The sequence below is a fragment of the Molossus molossus genome, unplaced genomic scaffold (genome assembly GCF_014108415.1).
Source record: "Molossus molossus isolate mMolMol1 unplaced genomic scaffold, mMolMol1.p scaffold_m16_p_1, whole genome shotgun sequence".
NCBI lineage: Eukaryota > Metazoa > Chordata > Mammalia > Chiroptera > Molossidae > Molossus > Molossus molossus.
This window is the reverse complement of record NW_023425344.1, coordinates 191692091-191713766: the sequence shown is the minus strand read 5'-3', so window position 1 is coordinate 191713766 and position 21676 is coordinate 191692091. Positions and strand designations below refer to the sequence as shown.

Sequence of the window (21676 nt, the reverse complement as noted above, 5' to 3'; positions counted from 1 at the left end):
TTGTTAATTAGTTGAGGTGACATTTCTGGGGAGAGAGAGCCTGCAAAGCTGTCTTCAAACTGTAGTGTGTACACAGCTCTATTCTTGAGGGGCCTGGCTGGGATTTGGAGAGGTCAGGGTCACCCAGAGTCAGAGCTGCCTGTGGGGCGGGGAGACTATTTCCATCCTTCTCTTCATCAGTGTCAGGGAGCACGAACTGGAATAAAAGTCATTCATCTTCGACAGATTAACACAAAGCCTGGTCATTTCAGTGTCTCGTGACTACCTTACCCTCTCATTGATGGTTTTGGTAGAACATGTTCAAATTCGTGTCATTATAAATCTACTTTGTGATATGATCAGTTTTCCCAAGTCGAAGAATGAATCCTGTGGACACTCCTCGCCTCCTCTGTGTTTCCAGGTTCTCTCATCATGAGGCCCTCCCTGCAGGCAGTCGCGCTCTGGGGAAAGAAGGCCCCTTCCCACAGCATCACTGCCATCATGATCACTGATGACCAGCAAACCATTGTGACGGGAAGTCAAGAGGGTCAACTTTGTCTCTGGAGTCTCTCACCTGAACTAACGGTTAGTGAAAACTATGACATCAAAATAGACCACACTCCGCCCTGGCCAGTTTGGCTCAGCGGTTAGAGCGTCGGCCTGCGGTCCGGAGAGACCCGGGTTCGGTTCCCGCTAAGGGCACGTGCTTCGGTTGCAGTTTGTCCCCGGCCCTGGTTGGTCGTGCGGGTGACAGCCACTCGATGTGTCCCTTCACGTCGATGTTTCTCTCTCTCTCTCCCTTCCTCTCTCTCCCTCCCACTCTATCTGTACAAAAGATGGAAAAATATCCTCGGGTGAGGATTAAAAAAAAAAAAAAAATATATAGACCACACTCCAAAAATAAGCATAGCTTGCTTCAATTGGCAATGACAGTGGAAGGTTTGCATGATTGTTAGGGAGGCCTTACTGAAGTCATACATTGGTTTTACTTCTGGATTTGGAGGGAATGAAGTGTTACATGGTAGATCAAGACCATACTGGAAAATTATATTATGAATATTGTTAATCTTACCTACCAGGTGTTATCACCCTTTAAGCTATGCTGAGTTTTACTATTTTATATCCTGAATGATATGCTTAAGTAACTGAATTACAGACATGCAAATATAATTCTAAAAATATGGCTCATTAATCTAAACAAAGGGCACCCTTGAAACCACTATTAACAAAAGGAATAATATCTTAATTATCTGGGTGTTTCTGTCAATTGGGCTTCTTGCTCTTCTTTTAGTCTCCACTTGCCTGTGATTTTTACAGATCGTATCACAAAGCCCTAAATCCAATTTACTATTGTCGTCCTCCTATTTCAGAACCTGACCTCACCTAGGATTTGGCCCATTGATTAGCAATTAATTGTCCCTGTCCCAAGTCATAAACATTTAACATATTGGAATAGATATTTGCTTAGCTCTAGCAGCCGGTAGACCCAATTTGAACATTTAAATTAATGATGTACTTAAAGTATACTGCCCTCATTAAGAAGCCTTTTAAAGATCAAAGACTATTTTTAGCCTTTAAAGTTTGTCACTTTAAAACCTAAATTAACAATTAATTGTAATTCTATTTTATAGTGTGATTAGTTAACATCTCCCATCACCAAACAGTTTCACTACAGGACTGCCAAGAACTGCATAGCAGAGCCGCTCAGCTCGATGTTTATGTACATTCCTGGAGGAAGGAACTGGTATTATTTCAACAGCTGAGCTTTGAAAACGGTGACCCTCACATTTATTATCTCCCATCATTTAAACTCAGATCCCTAAAGGGCTAAACATGTCTTGCTATTGTTTTTAATATTAAAGCACAGAGTTTTCTAGCTGGAATAAGTTGTCTCATCATATGTAGGTTGCTATAGCTTAAGAAATTTTTTTTTTCTCTTTCTTTTTTTTTTTTATTGATTAATTTTTGTTACAGATGATTCTCCTTTTTTCCCCCACTGATTCCCCCCTCCCCCTCCCCTCCCTGCCCCTTCCCCAGATTGTTGTCCATGTCCACTGTTCATGCATACATGCGTATAAGTTCTGTGGTTCATCCCTCCCCCACCTCCCCACTCATCCTTGCTTCTGTATCTCTTTAGGTATGTTCCTGGTATTTATTCAACATGCATTTATTGAGTGGGTATTGTAAGTTAGGCAGAATGCTAGATACCTGAGTTCAAATGTGAATGAGAAGACCTGGTGCTGGCTGCTCACAGGTTGCAGTAGAGGTAGGAGCAGGCTGATGCGATGCAGTTATGCCATGGCCCAGGTATTCCGAGTAGGGAGTGGTCTGCATGGCATCTTCAGTGGGAGATGTCATGCCATGCTTTACTCAGGAGCAAGTATTTTGCTTGGGGTTACAGTGATGGTTCTTGCCTGGGGTTACAGTGATGGTTCTGGCTCCCCCTTCCCCCCGAAGACATTTGGTAATGTCAGCAGACACTGTTTGGTTGTTACAACTGGAGGAAGAGGGATGCCACCGTTATCCAGTGGATGGAGGCCAGGGATGCTGCAAACATCCTATCGGGCACATGACAACCCCTCACAACAAAGAATGATCCCATCCAATGTGCCAGTAGTGTTGATATTGAGAGTTCTGCAGTTATAGATATGACGTAGGAATGGGAATCAGATTGGCAGGGGTGGAGGAGGAATCAAGGAAACCATTCAGGAGATTTATGTAGGGGGTTGGATCAGCTTTATGTTTTGGAAACTTACTATGAGGACATGGTGAAAAAGTTGATTACACAAATAAGATACCAATTAGTATAAACGCAAGATTTTCCACATGAGAATTCTCCTTAACATTTTCTATGGCTAACCATAGGGCCATAAAATAATGAACATCCCTTTTTTTCCCCTTGAATCTTAGCCTTATATGACAATGGATCAACTATCAGCAGAGAAAACTCTAGGTTTTTTTTTTTTTTTTAATCAAGGGCATTTTTGAGTTCTCAACAAGCCAAGTGAGTGGTCCATCACTGATATTTTAATACTTAGTAGTTTCATTTGATTTTTCTTTGAAAAAGATGTATATAAAGGCATAATTTGGGCAGGGGAAGAAGAAGGAAGGCCATGAGGACATGGGAGACTGTAAGAGAGGATATAAAGATGTGGGTGACCGGGTGGCTGTGGGGCAGCTTGAAGCTAAAGAGCATATCGGGGTGAGGACAGCAGGTAGGGAGAACGAAGTTGCAGGGGTGGGTGTAAAATGATCTGGGAGCCATTTATTTTCTCTTTATACTCAATTTGGAAAGCACCTTCCCCTCTGCAAAAGGATTTAGGTAAGACAATACATCAAGTTTTAGGGTCTTAAACACTCATTTGCCATCATATAAAGTGGAAAAACAAACCTAAGGGCACTTACACAGTCATTAGACACGTTACACAGATGTGGTTTTTCTGTTGTTGTTCTAGGCGTAGATCCATCCTTCAAGTTTCTCGGAGTCTAATGGAGGAGACAGACATTAGTAGGAAGTTGTAAAGCAGTAGAATACTTTCTGTTTCTATAAGCAGGACTATGCATATAATTTAAGTGAAATCATTCAGTATTTATCCTGTTGTGACTGGCGTGTTTCACTGAGATAATGTCCTCAATTTTCATCCATGTTGTAGCATGTGTCACAATATCCTTCCCATGTAAGGCTGAGAAATATCCCCTTGTTTGTGCAGACCACATTATGTTTCTTCATTCATCCAGCAATAGACATTTGGGTTGCCTCCACCTTTGGACTCACGGGAACAATGCTGCTGGGAATCTGGGTGTACAGGTATCTGTTTGAGTCATTGCCTTCACTTCTTTGGGGTATATATCCAGAAGTAGGATTTCTGGATCACATGGTAGTTCTATTGTAAATTTCAGGGATTGCTAAACTGGCTTACATTTTACATGCCCCACCAGCAGCATGCAAGGGTTCTAATTCCTTAACATCCTCAGCAGCATTTGTTATTTCCTGTTTTGTTTGTTCTGTGATAGCCATCCTAGTAAGTGCGAAGTGGTATCTCACTGTGGTTTTGAAGGGAAAGGTTTTCTGAGAGTGATGGTTGAACCGAGTTCTAGAGGATGCACAGGATTTGAACAGGAAAAGAAGGTAGGAGGAGAATGCAGACAGAGTAAGTGTGTGTAGAAAGGATGACCATTTTGCTTTCAGGGAACTGGCTGAAGTAGCTGAGTAGGCCTGGAAGACAGATGGTAAATTAAAGGTGATAGACACATCTGTTAGGGATGGAGCACACTCAATTTGGAATTGGACATGCTGAGGGGTTTAGATTATTTTTTTTAAGTAGCAAGAGCTAACTACATGCTAATTAAAAGTGGTGCTATTAAGGGTTTTGAGGATGTTTTATTCAAGGAGATGACATAATGCTTTTTTTCTTTTTTAATCCTCACCTGAGGATATTTTTGCATTTATCTTTAGATAGAGTGGGAAGAATGGAGGGGGAAGGGAGAGAAACATTGATGTGAAAGAGACACATCGATTGTTTACCTCCTGCATGACCCTGACCAGGGTCAGGGATCGGACTACAACTGAGGCACATGCCCTTGACTGGAATCAAACCTGAGACTCTCTGGTCCAAGGGCTGATGCTCTAACCACTGAGCAATCCAGCCAGGGCGTGATGACATAATACTATGTTGTTACATTTGTGATTTAGAATATCACTGGGTATTAATGTGAAGGGCATATTGGAGGGAAGGGGAGATGGGATACGGGACTGAGATTATGGGTTAGCAGGCTTCTATGGGACTTTAGTCAAGTGAGTTTTTGAGCAGGAACCAAAATCAGCAGCAATGGGAAAGAAGAGGAGATGAACCCTGGAAAGCTGTTAAGAAGAGAGAATAGACAGAACTGAGCAACAGTTGAATATAGGAGAGAGGAACAGAAATAGTCAAGGATACCTTTTAGATTTGGGGTTTGGGTGATGAGTGGTATTGGTGGGATAATGACATTGTGTATTTGTATAAAGAATAGAGGGGATTAGAGAGTAGGAACAGGGAGGGAAAGAAGGTGATTTAAGTTCTGGCCATGTTGGGGTATCCAAATATTCATGAGGATGGGGTGCATATCTCAGTCTTTCCCTGTTCGTAGGTGATAGGATGGCAGGGAACAAGGGACCTGGAGACTGAGCTCTCTGTTCCGGGCTTCTCACATGCCCAGATTATGCTTGCTGTTCATAGACGCAGGATGTGACTCCCAGAAACCTCTAGTTTCCCTGGAACTTTCTTCCCCTAATGAGGAGCCTCTCCAAGTCCCATGCTAGGAACTTTCTCACTTGGGTCTTCTGGTATTGATTGCTGGTATTCATCACACCTTTAAGCACTAAAAAAAAAAAAAAAAAAAAAAAAAAAAGAGTTGAACATCCTCTTAGATATCTTCCCTTAGAATTGGAATGTTTTGTTTTATTTCTCTTTAATATTCAATTAAATACAATGATGACAAAAAGAAGAATATTGATATTGTGTGGAAAGAAAGAATGGAGATATCTGAGTCAAGTTCTAGTTCATATTTATCAACTCGGTATTCTTGGACAAACAACTTACATTCTTTGAACCTCAATGTCCTTACCTTTGAAGTGAGGATAAACACTGCTCATCATTGCATCAGTGGCTGGAATTTGATAGATAGTGGTCAACTTGTGTTCTCTCCTCTTTGTCTGTGTGCCATTGGAAGTACCTGGGTAAGGGTTGGGGGCCGTGCTTCAACAAGGGAGAGCCACTGAACAGAAGTAAAGGTCCCCTGGCTTTCATCATGACAATGACTAGAGGTGACTGTAGACTTTTTTTTATTATTCTTCACAGCAGTTCTAAAATACGATAAAATTAGGAGACTACAATGAAGTGTCATAGCTTACTCAACTACACATGGGGATTTGGTAGCAGAATGAGGACTTCATATGAAAAGCAGTGGTGTTCCATTCTGATATTTTGTCGATAGAGGATTTTCTCTGGAGTAGGAATGTTGTAGATGTGCCCCAGTTCATTGTTTAATCTGGCCTACAATATGTTGGAAATGGGGTTAAATTCCTAGGGGTATGTATTTCCAAGTGTGACGATGGAACATATTACATTGTTCTGAGATGATACCTTCTGAATTTTCCAGGACTTGGGTGGTAAGTGATTCTAATCAACCACAAAACCCTCCTTGTAGCACTGGAAATTTAGTCTGATAACAGACTTTTTAAAATAAATATTTCTGGTTAGGATAGAAATAATATGAGGGTAGAGAACAATTATGTTATGAAATCATTGTTCTCATTACTATGACTGGGTTTTCGTCTACATACATCTATGTTTGCATAGTTCAAAAACAAGATTACCATGAATATTAATTCATTAGGAAATTGGATTTTTATTAATCATGAGACAGATTTTATTAACCACACATTTTCTAGTTATTCAAATTAAATGTTTAGTCCTTTAATGACTAAACATTTAACTCCTTCATTTTAGGGGATCTTGCATTTTTTGTTTGTATTATAGTTTGATTGTTATAATTAAGTTTTATAAAATAATGAGGAATAGACTTCTTTCACATTTGAAATAATGGAAGGATTAATCCTTTAGAGCCATATTTTTAAATTCACAGATTGGAGGAAAACACTGGTATTTTAAATAATAGCTTAGTTGCAATTTTATTTTTAATATGAAAAAGTTAACTATTTCAAAGGCAGGAAGTCAAATAAGGTATAATATGGTTACAGAAAGGGTAATCTTTTGTTTGTGTTTTGTAAATTTATTTCTGAATTCTGAAATTAGCATATTAATATTTTACTATCATTTGAGGCACATTTTGTGCATAATAAACATCAATACTGACTTATTTGTATTCAAAACCTAGATGTTGTAAAACTGGTCTGGCAACCTTCTAGGCTTCAAAATAGCTACAAAACCAAAAACAAACAAAAAAAATTACAACATAGTTCCTTTATTTAGAAGTTTACTGTGCTGTGGAGTTTGATATGCATGTATCAGTTTTCCCGACTTTTGTACAGCAAAAACATAATACAAGAGGATTTTCTTAACAGAATTATGAATAGATATGTAATGTCATGTTTATATTTTTAATTTAAAAGCTTACAGCTCTTTAAAAGCTTACCTTCGCCTGGCTGGTGTGGCTCAGTAGTTGAGCATCAACCCATTCACCAAAAGTTCACTGGTTCGATTCCTGGTCAGGGCACATGCCCAGGTTGTGGGCCAGATCCCCAGTGGGGGGCATGCAGAAGGCAGCCAATTGATGTTCTCTCTCATCGATGTTTCCATCTCTCTCTCTCCTTTTCTCTTCCCCTCTCTCTAAAATCAATAAAGAAAAAATAAATGAAATAAAAGCTTACCTTCATCATTTTCAGATTTCAGCAAAAGAACTTCTGTTTGGTCATTCGGCTTCAGTAACATGTTTGGCAAGAGCGAGAGACTTCTCTAAACAGCCCTATGTCGTTAGTGCTGACGAAAATGGGTAGGTATGATGTGTGGGACTTTGCCTAACTGATGGGGTGCAGAACTCTAGGGCTGAAGGGAAACTTTGTGATTAACACATTCCTTTTACACGTAGAAACATTTAGATTAGGAAATGGTTGAGTAATTTGTGTGATGGTCTCAAGGAATGTAATCAATACTATGACTCCCAACATTTAAACATCCCAGCGTGTGTCTCGGGCTATCTGGCAGCCACACCGTGTAAAGGATACTGGCAAATGTCATCTATTATAGAACTGAAAATGGGAAAGTCTGAGCGCTTGTCTCTCTTCATGTAGCAACTCACTTTGAGCTCTTAAGCAAACCCATCCAAGCCTTCATAGTATTGTGAAACAACTCCGTAGTTACAATCTTCATGTGGTACACTTGTCTGAAATCATTAAACAGTGAACAGAGAGTATTCCATTGTAAGGGGAATTGTGGGAGAGGGCAGGGAAAGGAACACAGACTGTGGTTTTGGTTCTGTTTCATAAAAGTGAGGTTTGTTTCAATAAAGTAGGACTTGGCTGTAGGAGAAACCCCTCGGATGGAAGAACTATGAGGAACTAGACTCCACTGATGAGTTACTTGCCAAAGTATACTGAAGAATGCAAAATTGAATCAGCATGGATTTGTGAATGAGGGATTGAGTTACTGGTTGAAACAAGAGAACATCTGCTTTTCTCTTTTTAATTCCAGGAGAAATTACATGGCTCTAAATTCTGAGAACTGAAAGAATGAGGAATCAAGTGTCCAACTTGGAGAAACTAAATAGTTTATACCAAAACGGCTAGTGGAATTGATATCAAAGAAGTACTTATTCCCATAGCTTTTACCAAAACAGTACCTATTCCCATAATTGTTATACTAAGAGAGATTTGAATTTTGGATAAGGCTAAAGTGAAATGCCTTAGTCCATTCTTTTTTAACATTTGCCAGTAGCTTTTATACCATAGGGCTGCCACAGAGCCTGCTACCCATGCTGAAATATGTATTCCCACTCTAGAGAATTGGTTGAAGGGGAGGGTTTCTGAGACTACATGAGAATTGAGAAAAATAACAGCTAAGTGGGAAATAGATCTGAAATGTTACTGATTTTCAGATTGAAGTTTTTGCCAATAGTGGTCTAGCTCCAAAATAGAACCTAGACTTAATAGACATATTCTTGATGATTGATGAATTCAGCTGTATGAATCCAGTAAATATGTTTATTAAATAGTCAAGGAGTCTGGTTTGGTCTTCCTTTTCCAATATGATTTGAATTTTCTAGAACTCTGTTCCTTTGATGTCCAAAACTTCTTCTGCATCTATATTTCTTAGAGCTACTGCATGCTTAGCATATTCTAATTTAATATGTTTGAAATTATTAAAATTACTTGGGTTGGCCTATTATTCCCCGAACAACAATGATTTTTTTTTTTTTAGTTTTCAGAAGTCCCAGGAAGTGGCAGGGGCTTAGCCTTTCTGCCTCTAAGATGATCAGAGGACACATAAAACTGCCTCATGACTCAGTTTTTCAATTTTTTTTCAAAGTATTACATGTGTAGGCGTAAATCCTAGGATTCAGGAATCCCAGTGAATTCTAGGGCAAATGAAAGGAAATAAACAATTGGAGACCTGATGATGATACAGAAGAACACCAAAAATAAAATAATAAAATAATAAACGAGAAGATCCTGAAAGTAGACAGTGAGAAAAAAAGCATTATTTACAAAGGAATGTTAATTAAACTGTGAATTTACTTCTCAACAGTAAAATGAAACTAGATATCAGTGAAATACATCTTCAAAAAGTTGAGAGAAAGTATCTATCAACTTAGAAGTATATCTCTAGGAAAAATATCTTCAAAAGCAACATAGTAACATTTAAGTCAAATACTAATAAAATTTTCAACCACTGCCAAGGAACCCTCTATAAGTAACAATATTCTAAATTCTTCAGTAAGAACAATGATTTGAGAAGGAAAATCTCAGGTGGAAGAAGAAATATTGAACAAAATTCAGCAAATATTTTTAAAATGCAAATAAACATGGACTATAAGACACAATACTATTTGTATACACTCCCTACCCCACCCCCACACTATTCTAATCAACAATTACAAATAATAGTGTAATGATCAGAGTCCACACGTTCAGGTGGTTTAGAGATGGGTAAAGATATTGATTAACTTGAAACTTTAAACTAGATGTACATGGTGACATTTCCAGGGTATCTGCTTAAATAACAGAGAAAAGAAATAAAAATAAAAGAAACAGAATATATAACACCCAACTTAAAAAAAGAAAAAAAACACACCCAACAACATTGATTAATCCAAAGAAGACATAAATAAATGGGCCAAATAGAAAGCACAAAATAAGATAGCTGAAATAACTTGGAATAGAACAGCAACCTAAATTATGTAAATGAGCCCTTCAGTTAAATTACAAACATTGACGATTAAACACACACACACACACACACACACACACACACAGCCTAAGGACATAGAAAAGTTAAAAGTAAGTGGATGGAAAAATATTTATCAGGTGAATACTAACCAAAATAAGATTGATATGGCTGTATTAATATTTTATATTAACAAATATATGTAGTTAATAAAACATCAAGACAAAAAGTTTTGGCATTGATAAAGAGGGCTTTTACTTATTAATAAAACTTTTAAGCACTAGCAAGAGACGAGACTAAAGAGATAAGCAGGTACCCAGTGTTGGAAGCTTGCTGGGAGTGCTCCTCAAACCAGTTTGTGTCAGATTACCTGCACAGTTTATTTAAATACACATTTCTAGCCCTGGCTGGTTTGGCTCGGCTGGTTTGGCTCAGCTGTTGGAGCATCAGCCTGCGGACCAGAGAGTTCCAGGTTTGGTTCCCGCTAAGGGCACGTACCAAATAAATAAATAAATAAATACACATTTCTGGGCCCCACTGCTGGGGAAATGGGTTTAGTAGGTCTGGGCTGAGGTTCAAGAACTTGCATTTTCCAACACCTTCCTGGAAAATGCTGGAATATTCCAGGGCAATGCTCATGCTGCTAGTTCAAAGAACATATTTGAAGCAGAGAGTCTAGAAACATTAATATCAGTCTTATATTTTCAGACACACACAGGAATGCAGATTCCCCACCCCCATTATTGAGTTGCATGCCTCAAGTTATTTTTGGAATAGGTTGAATATTAACAGAGAGAGAAAAAAACATGGATATTTTCTTTCTAGAACATGGTTTCTCAACCACAGTACTAATGACATCTGGACCACTGGGGAATTCTTTGTTGGGGGGACCACCTTACGCATTACAGGACGTTTAGCAGCATTCCTGCTCTTTCTCCACTAGATGCCAGTAGTGTGTTCACAACGCAAAGATCTCTAAACACTGTCAAATATCCTTTGTGGGGCAAAATTGCCCCAGGTTGAGAATCACTGATTTGAAGATTGAGTCCCAGTGTTTGGCTAGAAAAGCAAAACAGAGTCTGCAAATCACAAAATAAAAACAATATCAGTCCATATTTTGTTTCTTAACAGCAGCTTTTCCCTTAAAGCCAATAAAATTTTCATTGCTTCCATGAAAAATTTTGCTTATGTTTTGAAACTGTCAAAATAGAAGAATATTACCGAACAATTCTGAAACAGCCATTATTTTTATTTTTTATTTTATTTATTTTTTGTGGTACGTGCCCCTAGCAGGAACCAAACCTGGGACTCTCTGGTCCTCAGGCTGACACTCAACCGCTGAGCCAAACTGACCAGGGCCCATCCTGGTTTTCGTGAACGGAAATCATAGAGATTTAAACTTCCTTACACTAGATGTGTTTTACAGCTATATTTCAGAACTGTGTCTTTCTCTTTGTAGTAACATGTATGTAACCAACTCAGAGTTTTTTTTTAAACAATGGGAATTTTTAAACATTAAGTGGCAAGGATGATTTCAGGATTTCAGAAGCAAAGAAATAAACCCCATGGATGACAGACCAAGTGTGGCCTCTTGGTGGCACTGTTTATTTTTACAAAACACGCTTCCTCGGCCCCACAAGATTTGATGCATTATGCTGTTCACAATGTGTGGTTTAAGTTCAGTGAAATCAACCTTTTTCAAGAGGATGCAGTTTCTATGGAAAGACTGTTGTACTGTCACTCCAAAAGGCTGTGATAACTGTATCCCCCCAATTTGTTGTAGGTCAGGTTGGCACTCAGGTAAGGTGTGTAGGCTGGCGGCAGGGTGTAATTACCCAAACAAAAAGACACAGATACAGTATGTCATCCCTGCTAATGACCACGACATTCTCTTGCCCAGCAATCTGTAACAAAAAGCCACATAAATGATCAGGCCGCGGTTAAGTGCAGCACTAAGAAAACTTGGTGGCACAAAAATTATTCCAGCCAATTGAGTGGAAATGACAGAGAATAATGCGAGGTTGTCTCTGCTAGGGAGATGTGTGTTTGGAATGTCACCAATGGGCAGTGCGTGGAGAGGACCACCCACCCTTACAGGCACACTGCAATCTGTGTAAGTACGGCACCTTCCTTCAGAACGGTTCTGGGTTCTACAGCGCCCTGAGGGCGTTACTAGGCACGCATTTGAAAAAATGTCTTTGGAGGTTATTTTTTTCCTTGAATGTTTTATTTTGTCATTGGTATAATATTGTCCATCATCTTTTATTTTGGCATTTTTCTTCCCCCAAAGTTATTATTCGGTCATTTTTTTTTTTTTTTTCTGATTCTGTTATTTCTATATCTTTCAGCATAGACAACTTTGAAAGACAGTTTTATTTTGTTTTTCCCTTAGGTACATTCACAACACACACACACACACATACACAAACACACAAAAGATTAGGTTTTACTGATGTGTTATTTCATAGCAAAACAAAAGGGTTTTTTCCCCCTTGTTTCCATTTTTAACCTTTTTTGGGTGGATAGATTCTTGTTTTCTGAATTTTGTGCCCATGAAGAGAACAAGCAGCATAGTCATAGCCTTGGCAGTCGTTTCACAGTATTTAGAACAGGTTTGGCTTTTGGTAGATAGACTCCAAACATGTATGTAAGGTGGTCGCATGATCCCAGCGGTGCTGACAGTTCTTCGTATTTCACTCATCGCTTTTAGCATTGATGACCTGCACCGCAACACGCACCACCTCTCTTCTGGGACCAAAACCCGGGGCAGCGAGAGCGTCAAGGGTAGACGATATTATTCCATTTTAAATAAAAGCCGTTTGTTCTCAAAATGTATTCGGCACCAGAATTCCTCAAATGCTCTCCAAACGTTTTTATTTCTTCTTAACATGTAGCAACGTTGCTAGAATAAGGAAGCTGGTATTTGTTCTTGTTTAGTTCTACACAGTACTCCAGAGATAAGATACTTGTGAGCTTTCCATGATTTGAAATAAGATCCCTTCTTCATTCCCCCTTTCTCTAAAGAAATCATGCAATACATATGAGGCTAACGTGCAAAATCAACACCTTAGAAGTATGGAATAACTTTAAGAAATTGTAGATGCTATTCAGTCTAATACCTTAATTGAATAGATGATAAAATTAAAATCCAGAGAAGTTTTCACCACAGCCGAAATTATGTTAATTGCTAGTGATAATCTTTTTTTTTTTTTTTTGCTTGAATTCCATTTGCATAGTATTACCACTGCTCATTCCGGATGACAGGAGAAGGCTGGCTTCTATGTTGTGGAGAATATCAAGACATTCTTATAATTGATGCCAAAACCTTGGCTCTTGTTCATACCTTCACATCATCCCAGTCTCCTGACTGGATCAACTGCATGTGCGTCGTTCACTCCATGAGAATTCAAGGTACTGGTGGGGTAATATGTAACACTAAGAGATTGCATATAAAAACGTCACTTTTGAACTAGTTGTTAAGTTATTGGGCAAGAGTTTAGAATGCTTCTTTATGTGTACCTGTCAGTGGGGATGGCTCCCCAAGACAGATCAAGAAGAACTGGGAACCCCCAGGAGAGTGGTTCAAGTCGTTGGAAAGTCAGCAAGAGGTGAAAATGATGTGGAAAGAGGAGAACCTGGGTTTCCACAACCCAGTTTTGCTGGGTACATTTTCAAAAATGATAAGAATGGGTTTCTTGAGTGTTAGCGGGGCTCTTGGAACTTTTGTCCTGCTGTGACCAGTGAAGAGAAGTTTGTTTCTGTAATGAGCAACTGCACAGGAACAAGAAGGCTGGCTCTGTGCTGGTGTCTGCAATAGGAAGCTGATACTGCCAACGTGATGGTGTTTCTGTGGTTTTGCTTTTAGTACTGCTCTCCTTTTACATGGGGCCACTTTGAAATTTTAAAACAAATGTAAAACCTGATCTCAAATGTTTGTTTAAGAAAACAACAAAGCTGAATATTTCCCATCTGCAGAGCCCTGCATAATCCCTAAATAACTGTGAAATAGATGATCTTCCCATCAACCAGTTATTGCAGTAGTCAGCTTACATGCAACTGTTGTTTTTGCAGAAGACTCTCTCTTGGTGGTATCAGTTACTGGTGAACTCAAAGTGTGGGATCTCTCTTCATCTATCAACAGCATTCAGGTTGGCTTGGGAAACTCCTTTTTTCTCTATGTGTATGGAAATAGTTTAAATTATAGGGATAGCACATGCTTATTTTTAGAGTTCAAATAATATAGGAAAGTATAAATTTTATCTCCGTGCACTTCTTCCTTGGCTCTTCCTGCTTCCAGTGCCAGGGGTGGGCCTTGATAACAGGTGGGCTGTGTCCTTCCACCTGTTTCTCCATGCACACACAAATGTTTGTATCTACACACACACACACACACACACAGATTACATTTTAATTAAAAATAAAAAGTGTAGCCCTGGCCAGTGTTGCTCAGTGGTTAGAGTGTCAGCCCATGAACCTAAGGGTCTCGGGTTAGATTTCCAGTCAAGGATAAGTACCTGGGCTGCAGGTTTGATTCCCCAACCCCAGTCCGGGTACATGCAGAAGGCAACCAATCAATGTGTCTCTCTCACATCCATGTTTCTCTCTCTCTCTCTCTCTCTCTCTCTCTCTCTCTCTCTCTCTCTCTTCCCCTCTCTCCCTCTCTTCCACTATTTTATATATATATATATATATATATATATATATATATATTATATATATTATATATTTATATTTATATCTATCTTTGGGTGAGGATTAATAAAAAAATAAAATAATATAAAATAAAATTAGAGAAGAATATTATTCTGTCTCTTACAGCAGAAGACTGTCTTTCTCCTGTGTGTGTGAGCAGCAGCAGAGAGATGACTATGTCCAGCTTGGGGTCCAGTCTATTCCCCTGCTCCCTGGTTGTAGGCTGCAAGTTGAGGTGTTGTACAAAAGAACAGTCATAGTATTTGTTGTGCTTGCTGGTGATGAAATTGGGTCAGCTGCCCCATGGAGTTCTGGGCCCTCCTTAGGAATGTCCTGGTTGAGGAAGCCTAAAGTTTGTATTGGCATACTCAGCCCAAGAAGCACTCATCCAGCATTTTCAGAAGCTGATTGAGAATATAGTACTTTGTATATTCTATGCCGGCCACTCTTCTATCTTTTAAAAGCACTCTGTGTATTTTTCTATTCTAAAAATTAAGATACTGCAGGGTTTTGTTTTGTTTTATTAATTATTTTTCTTTTTTTCCTGGGGGAGGGGGGGTGTCTTTTTGCCATTTCTGAATGTCAGTAACTTATTCTTAACATTCTCAGCATCTAGCCTAGTCCCCCTCAGAATGTTTGTTAAATGTATTTGCATAATGAATCCTTAAATCCCAGTGGGTTTCCTGCTCATGAGGTCTTCTGCAAAGTAACTTCTTAGTTCAGAAAACGAAAAAGGAAACCAGGGTACTTTTCATTTTATTACAATGGTGTGATCTACTTCAGGTGTTCGGAGGAGCAAATCTGATACAGTCACATAGAAATTACCTAGAACAAGTACTAATTTTTTTTAAATTTCTTTTGAAGGAAAAGCAAGATGTCTATGAAAAAGAATCCAAATTTCTTGACTCGCTGAACTGCCGGACAATAAGATTTTGCACATATACGGAGAGACTTCTTTTGGTGGTATTTTCTAAATGTTGGCAGGTATTATAAAATAACATAATAAAATGCCAATGAAATACAAATGTAATTTTAAAATTTTTTCTTCTTCAGTGCAACAGCTATAAGAATATAATTTACAATGTGATATAAACTCTTTATGATATTATTACCAGAGCACAGATGACCTATCTTTTAGGCTGACTTTTATTAGTTTTCCATTCCTCACATTCAGCTGCTTTGCTTCTCAGGTTACACATGTAACAGTAAATGCTCATGTTATTAACAACAAGCCATAATTATAATGAGCATTTATCTCTAGATTATTTTCAAAAGTTGATGCTTGCCCTTTAGAATTAAAAAGAAAACTAATACTTTTCACCTACATAAATTGGTCTTACTTATAGATTTTTTTTCTTTTTCCACTTTGTCACTACATTTTTTTTTAGGGAATATACATTCCTTTCTTGTAAATATATTCACTGATGTCTCCAAGAATGTAAAGAGAGAGAGAGAGAGAGAGAGAAGGAAAGAAAGAAAGGCTAAGTTACCATCACTTGATAGCATCCATTTTTCCTCTAATGTTTCATACTGGGCTCAGTTAACAGCACTATATTGACTTACTGATATGCTGATATATTTGAAAACAACAATGCTAAGTTGATGGTCTAACATAATTTATACTATTTAGATTCTCTGTGTCATACATTTTCAAATGTTAAAGTTGGACTATTCATATGGAAAGATTAAAATTATATAGAGATGTTGTGATTTTTTATCTCTCTATGCTTAATAAACACACTAGCCAAATAAAGTTTACCTACTGAAACCTACCTTAGGATAAATAAGAAAAAATACATACTCATAGGGTATCTTGATACATGAGTACAGTGTGAGCTATCATTAGTACTTAATATGTTGTTGCATTAACACTGTCATCAAAATAGTCTTGATGAGCACAGTTTATCCTTCATCTCATTGGCAGATTAGATTGGAAGCTTTTGTTAACGTGCAGCATTCATTTTGTGTTTCAGATTTACGATTATTGTGATTTTTCCCTTCTGCGGACTGAAGTCAGTCAAAGCGGGCAGTTCTTTGCCGGTGGAGAGGTGCTTGCGGCCCACAGAATCATCATCTGGACAGAAGATGGTCACAGTTACATCTATCAGCTGCTGAACAGGTGGGCTCAGATGGGAGCGGCATACAAAACATTCAGGTTGGAAATGAACTTTGGGAGGTTTATTATGGAAAAGTCCCTGCATGCTGCCCATGATCAAAAACCAGAACAAAACAACTTTGGCACTGGAAGATTTACTCTGGGCTTGGTAGGCTTCAGCCTTTGTATAGAACAGCAGGGGATGAAGGCATGAGATTAACCATGTATAACTTGTACAGCTGGTGCTGGGTTTTCAAAAAGTCACTTGTAATTATTAACCCAACAATTTCTAACTAAAGTTTAGAAACTTGAATAGTGCCATCCGGCTTTTGAAAGTGGGAAGGAAAAGAAAAAAAACGAATAAAGAACCCCGAAGTTCTAAACTTGGCTTTTTATTTTTTGCCATGCAGTGGGCTTTCAAAAAGCATCTACCCTGCTGATGGAAGAGTACTTAAAGAGACCATTTATTCTCATTTACTGTGCTCGACTTCTGTGCAGGAAAATAAGGTAACGCAAAAACACAGGGGCTCAGGGTTGCTTCACTCCGTTACTCAGATGAGTGTTGTTTTGTCTGGAACAGAGTCAGACTTGAAAAAAATTGATGACTCGCATCAAGTTGTTAATGAGAAAATCAAATCTAACTGTTAATGGCTACTAAAGATAGAACTTTGCCTTTACAAAATCTATTTTTTCAAGTCTGATTAAACAATACATATTTACTATGGAAAAAATACAAATGCTTAAGAAAGGAGGAATTAAAATTAATTCAACTCCAACGCCATAAATGTTCACTGTAAATATTTTTATTATGTGTATTTACTTATTTTAATCAGAAATTTTAAAAAATATTCACAAAGTTGCAAGATTATCATCACTCATAAACCCTTTACCTACATCTACCAGTTGTCAACATTTTGCCATATTTTCTTTCTCTCTCTACACACACACACACTTTTCACTGACCCTTTTGATAGATGATTTGATGCAACATTTACATTTTGATGTACCTACTCTAATTTTTGAACTTTATCAAATGGTTTATATCCTGCTTAAAAAAAAAATATATTGAGATCATTTTCACATGTATTTAGCTCTTCTTCTGAATAAATTTTCTCATTAAAACAAATATGATTTCCTAGAAGAAAAATGAGGATATAATTGTGAGCTTTTACTTGGCTGGGTTATACCTTTAACACACTATGAAGCCTGAAATTTTAAGCAGTTATTTTATTAGTGTTAACCGAAGTGTTTGTTCTTTTTTTTTTTTTTTAACCTATTGGACTTAGTCATCAGTTACTTATCCAAAAGGTATCTCATGAAGAATGGAGGAGTTCTGAATTACTGATGTGCCAACCAAGGAGGCATGTTAATTGTTACAGTGACGGTTTGCTTAATTAAACAGCATAGCTGTTGGAAAGCCTACAGTTCAGTGATTGTTCCGCTAAACATATCCATGAGGTTTTGTTGCAAAGAAGTTGATTAAGAAGCTGTCAGCCAAAAATCAGAAGCCTTGGTACCACGGGGCATAGGCAAGCCTCGGATTATGGCCTTCAGCAGCATCTCCAGGGGCATCAGGACTAGAGCTATGTTGCTTCGTTTGCATCAGTTTCCCACCACGGTCGCAAAGGCAGCGTTTTCGCTACTCAAAAAGGCATTTTTGGTGACTTCCTTTTTCCCTCCTGAATGCATGTTTATAAAGCACAGTTTCCCCTAACAGCTATGAAATAGTATCCTTTAGGCACTCCTAGTCTACTGCAAATATCAACACTATACATGATTACCAGGACAACGTATAGCAATGACAAAATTACTAAAAAAAAAAAAAATACTAATCTTATAGGAAGCTACCTTGCTTTGTTTCTGAAAATGAGAAGATAAAGATTTATGGGTCTTCTATCAATAACTGTTTTTTAGACAACTGCAACTGTTTCTGTATTTTGAGGGTGGGCAGTGCTGGGAAATCAGTGCAATGGGAATCGAATGATCTGAAAATAAAAGAAGATCGTCTACCTGTTCCTAGGCTCTTACTTACCCTTTATCCAGCCAAAAAAAGAAAGTCAGATATCATTCTCCTCACTCAAAACATCACCTCTATTTACTAATTATAAGACTTCTTTGTCTCTCTTGCAGTTAGAAGGTAATACAAGCCTTTTGGTGGAGTGGGGAGATGAGTGTGATAGCCCAAATGAGCTTAGGAAAGGGTGCTGTGTGAACATGTAGTATTGACTGGACTTTGAAAAAAAATTTTTTTTCTTTATTGATTGTTAGAGGGAGAGATAGAAACATCGATGAGAGAAAACATCACTTGGCCGCCTCCTGCATGCCCCCCATTGGGGATGTGCCCCGACTGGGAATCGAACCAGCGACCTCTTGGTGCATTGATCGATGCTCAACCACTGAGCCATACCAGCCTGGCATGGACTTTTTTTTTTTTTTTTTTGAGTTATACTATAGAATTAAATCTCAAGGTTTGATAGCAACATGCTCTCAGGGTTACCATTTGTGATGTGAGGGACATATCTGATGATGGAGTTGCAGTAGCAAGAATGGGGACTCCCCCTTCCTTTCAGCAGCTTTATGAGAGTCTCCCTAGCTTCAAGTCATAGCTGCTGAGGCCTGTGCAGAGCTCCTGGCTGTTAGGATGAGGAGGCTCCCCAGGGCTTAGGTGAGGATGGAGTCTGCAGTGCTGAGGGGAGTAACTGGGGTAGAAACAACCTGAGGATCTCAGGTAAGAAATCTGAGTTCATGAACTAAGAGTAGTCATAATGATGCTGACGGTAGTTCTTATTGTCAAACACACACTACTTCATTTACATCCATTTCCACCATGATCCCATTTTAAAACTGATGTCCAGAGAGGTTAATTCCCAGGATTTGAACCCAGGTAGTTTGTCCCAAGAGTCTGATCATGGGTCTTTGGAGTGAGTTTCTTAATTGTTGAAAGTGGGTAATAAGAATGATTAATATTTACTATGTACCACATATCTGGCACCATTCTAAGCACTTACCTTATCAACTCAATCCTGCCAGTAATCCCACATAGTAGGTGCCTTTATTAGCCTTCATCATAGTTAGGGAACATAAAACATAAAGAAGTTAAGTAAATTGTCTAAATCAAGTAATTGGCTCCTTTAAGAGAGTATGTGCTAAAACCAGTACTTGAACCCAGGCAGTTAGCCCAAGAGAATTCACTCTTAATGACTATTTTATTACATCGTGGGGGATGGGTAGTCCTTGTACTGGGTACTAGGTCCTGTGAGGAACAATCAGAATTCAGATGTTAAGGGTCTCTGAGCAGGTTCTCAGGTGAATTCAGAACTGGAGAGGGAACTTCCAGAAAGGAGGAGGATGGAGGCATAGGAGTGGGTGTGAGCAAGTGAGGAGTAGCAGGGCGGAAGCTGAGGGCGGGGACGCAGGGCAGGGGGAGCGTGGCTGAGGGGCAGCGCAGGGATCCCCCCGACGAGTACCCTGCCAGCCTCTCTGCAGCTCCCTTCTCATCAAAATCTTGTGGGAATTGGACTGATCAATTCTCAGGTTCTTCCTAAAGGTTGAGAGAGTTTGAGAAGCCGATTTAACCAAGTGTCATCAATACCACTCTAGCACCTACGATGATGATGGCTATGCGAACTCTAGGAGGGCACATTGCCTGCTGAATGGCAAAACCAAACAAGATCTATTTTAAGAACTGACTTCATAGGAAGTGTTTTCTCTTCTGCAATGCTCTCATTTCTTGGGATTATAGAGGGTTACATACCTTGTTTGAATCGTCTTCCATTCGTTTCTTATTTTCTTCCTATTTTAGTTTCCTTATCCCTATAACAGGAATAATAACAATATTTACTTACTTTGTAGTTTTATTGTGAGGATAAAATATAGCAGCATTTTGCCCCGTAATATTCTCTAAAGATACATTATAAAATTTTTTCACTAATATATCTAAGTTCAGACCTTCAAACATATTTTCTGACTAGGTACCATCACTGTCTTAGACTTTTTTTTTAAATTAAAAATTTTTAATTACAGTGGACATTGAGTATTACATTACTTTCAGGTGTACAGCATAGTGGTTAGACATTTATGTAACTTACAAAGTGATCACATCAATAAGACTATCTTAGACATCTTTAGTTCTAGCACCAGCACTTGGCTTTCCTTTCAGTGCACCTTTTAATTATAAGTCAGAAGTAGTTTTTGTTTTTCTACTCTCTTAGTCATGTTGACCCCTTGAGCATAACCTCTATATACAAGTCTATCCAAAGAACATCTACACTGCACTGGGGTCCTGGGGAGAGTCTAGCCTCGTTCACTAGTGAGAGCATAACCTTCAGAGCACTGGTGTCCAATACCCCAAAATTGTAACTCTCTCTCTGTCTCTCTAAACATATACCACTGATATAAACTACACCTATACAGTATATATTTATGTATATTAAAGACATATATATAATACATATTTTAACAATTTATGGACTCAGTTTTGTTCTTCATTGTGGCCACTTAGGAAATTTGAAATCAAGTATGTTGAAGCTGAAAACGGTCAACAGAAAGTGGGAAATATATTAATTACACAAAATCACTGTACAAATATTAGTTGTTTCTATTTTAACTGACAATTGGAACATAAAGAAATCAGGTCTTCTTAGGGGACAGTCTAGTACTGTTATCAAGACATGAACTCAAGCCCACTGCTGTCTATATCACCGTAGATAAATCAAATCTTCACTCTCAGTTTATTCATCTGTAGAGTGAACACAATGATAGTGCTAACTTCACAGGATTATTGAGAGAATTATTTGACTGAATACATGTAAAGCACCTAACAGTATATGTAATACATAAACAGAACATGTTCAATAAATGTTAGATATTCTTAACTCTCTGAAGTTTAGCTGGTGCCATTTGTTTTTATTTTATAAAAATGTTTTCAGTTGAATAAGACACTAGAAGTACTTGAAAATTTTGCAACAATAGGAAAGAAAATGGAAACAGTTTAGCTCATCTATGAAGTTTTGTTCCTCCATTTAAAAAC

The 21676-nt window shown here is 38.3% G+C and overlaps 1 protein-coding gene across 1 annotated transcript in view; it reads left to right on the top strand.

Annotated features, from left to right (window-relative positions):
- Positions 1-411: 411 nt before the first annotated feature.
- Positions 412-21676, top strand: part of WDR72 (WD repeat domain 72) — a 189239-nt gene continuing 167974 nt past the window's right edge. Inside the window, exons 1-9 of the mRNA XM_036282046.1 lie at positions 412-564; positions 7364-7470; positions 11895-11973; positions 13097-13271; positions 13932-14008; positions 15417-15536; positions 16526-16671; positions 17058-17154; positions 18843-18848. Of these exons, the coding sequence (XP_036137939.1) occupies positions 412-564; positions 7364-7470; positions 11895-11973; positions 13097-13271; positions 13932-14008; positions 15417-15536; positions 16526-16671; positions 17058-17154; positions 18843-18848 (960 nt within the window). The remainder of the gene's footprint in view (positions 565-7363; positions 7471-11894; positions 11974-13096; positions 13272-13931; positions 14009-15416; positions 15537-16525; positions 16672-17057; positions 17155-18842; positions 18849-21676) is intronic.